At 52.6% G+C, this 2,163-nt stretch overlaps 1 protein-coding gene across 1 annotated transcript in view; it reads right to left on the minus strand.

Annotated features, from left to right (window-relative positions):
- Positions 1-843: 843 nt before the first annotated feature.
- The window catches only part of CREBBP (CREB binding protein), a 139,036-nt gene continuing 137,716 nt past the window's right edge, over positions 844-2,163 (minus strand). Inside the window, exon 32 of the mRNA XM_004373206.3 lies at positions 844-2,089. Coding sequence (XP_004373263.1) covers positions 1,010-2,089 — 1,080 coding nt within the window. The 3' untranslated portion in view covers positions 844-1,009. The remainder of the gene's footprint in view (positions 2,090-2,163) is intronic.

A 2,163-nucleotide genomic window follows, 5' to 3' on the forward strand; every position in this document is an offset into this window, starting at 1 on the left:
GGGGAAAAAACACATGCATAGTCCAAATACAATGTTGAAAACAGCATTTTCATAACAAAAACCCCAAACACTAAGTGTTAATACCATGTACATGAATTCAAGAAGGACCACCCTTTTTGTCTGTTGCACACAGTTTATTTAACAATATGATATAAGAAATGAGTTGGTACGTTACCATTCTATACAGTGATTGAATCTTCTTGAATTTTCTTATTTATAGTAATTATAGCGCTTGCATGATTTACACTAGAATTGCTTTCCTCATTTCAAGTTTCACACAGAAGAAAGAAAAGAATGCTTCTTCCCTAGTAACATCAGCATGGTCTAAGAGTGATCATCCCTATTTTTTGTCTAAAACCAGTTTTATCAGAGAAACAAAGCAACGATTTCTACATCTGCAAGACAAGAGTTTGGCTTCGGCCAGGATGTATAGATAGATGTGTGTGTGGGTGTGTGTGCACGCAGGAGTCAGTTCCTATCGTCCAGGGTAATACTTGGAGAACGCCCACAGAGTTCACTATAGAAAAAAATCTTCCCGCAACGTCAGAAAGTTATCGGGATACATTATAAGCTTGCATTATTTCAGGAATCAGTTTCTGAATATTATTTTTTTCTTCTCACTTTTAAACATAAATGTTTAAAGTCTTGAAAATACAAATAAAAAATATGAATATAATGAACTTGTTTTTTTCCCATTAAAAAAAGGCATGAGTCACAAGCAATGACGTCAAAAAGAATCCAAACAAACCCCCCCTCTCCCCAAAACAAAACAAAAACGAAAAAAAAAAAAAAAAAAGCAAAAACAAAAAGAAAGAGAGAGACCAGATATTTAAATCAACTGGCTTTTAACAAAAAAATATATTCTTTGTATTGTTTCTTTAAACAGCAATCCACCCTCCACGGCTTGGAAGCAGCAGTCCCATCTAGGAAGAAAAGCCCCTAGACGCCTGGGTTTTCCGTACAAAAGTCCAAGAACACGAAAGGGCAACCAAGCAATGATCTCACGATGCTACAAACCCTCCACGAACTTTTCCAGTGTGTCCCCCGTGGTGTCCCCGACCAGGGCCAGCTCACTGGACAGTGCATTCCTGGTGGGGGTGTTCAGCTGTGGAAGCATTGCACTCTGTTCGGGGTTCCCCAGGTGTCCCTGATCTATGGAGCTGGCCATGGTGACGGCGAGTCCGGGGTGGGGGGAGCCAGTCTGGGGAGAGGCGTGGTGAGGCGAAGGCTGGGGCTGTATCCGCGGCGAAGGGCTGGAATGTGGCGGCTGGGACTGGGGCCGCGGGGACTGGACAGGGGCCGGAGAGCGCACCTGGTTACTGAGGGACGTGGCCATCTGCTGGCCGGGGAGGTGAGAAGCCTGTGGTTGTCCTGAGAGCATGTGCTGCTGGGGGCTCATGGGGTTCGGCTGGCCTGGGGACCCAATCTGCTGCTTCATCTGCTGCTGCTGCAGAATCCGCTGCTGCAGGGCCTGCTGGATGTTCGGGGTGCCGTCTGCGCCCAGCCCGGGCTGCCCCAGCTGCCCCAGCTGGCCCATCTGGGCCGCCATCTGGCCCATGGAGCTGCCCTGGATGGGGAGGTGCTGCGGCATCCGCTGCGGCTGCATGGCCGGGGGGTAGCCTCCGGGTCCCTGCGGCTGCTGGAACTGGCCGTGCCCGGCCATGCCCCCGGCCATGCCCGCACTCCCCTGCTGCTGCTGCTGCTGCTGCTGTTGCTGCTGTTGCTGCTGCTGCTGTTGTTGCTGCTGCTGCTGCTGCTGCTGCTGCTGCTGTTGTTGCTGCTGCTGCAGCAGCTGCCGCCTCAGCATTTCTCTGTACTGCGGACTCATGCTCGCCACGTTGGGGCTGTGCCCCGGGCTCATCATGTTCAGCGCCTGGCCCTGGGGGTTCAGGCCTCCCATGGCCTGCTGCGGTGGCGGCACGCCGGGCCGCGGCACGCCGGCTTGCATGGCGTTGAGGTTCTGCAGGCCGGGCTGCGAGTGCAGGCCGGGCTGGGGCTGCAGGCCGGGCTGGTTGGCCACATACTTGGCCGTGCGCTGCTTGATGAAGGCGGCCATGAGCTGCGGGTTGGACTTGAGGATGTTCAGCACCTGCTGCTGCTGCTGAGGGGAGCTGGGTGACTTCAGGGTCCGCAGCAGGTCCTGCAGGGCACTGGGCGAGATGC

The sequence above is a fragment of the Trichechus manatus genome, unplaced genomic scaffold (assembly GCF_000243295.1).
Source record: "Trichechus manatus latirostris isolate Lorelei unplaced genomic scaffold, TriManLat1.0 scaffold00024, whole genome shotgun sequence".
NCBI classification, from domain to species: Eukaryota; Metazoa; Chordata; class Mammalia; order Sirenia; family Trichechidae; genus Trichechus; species Trichechus manatus.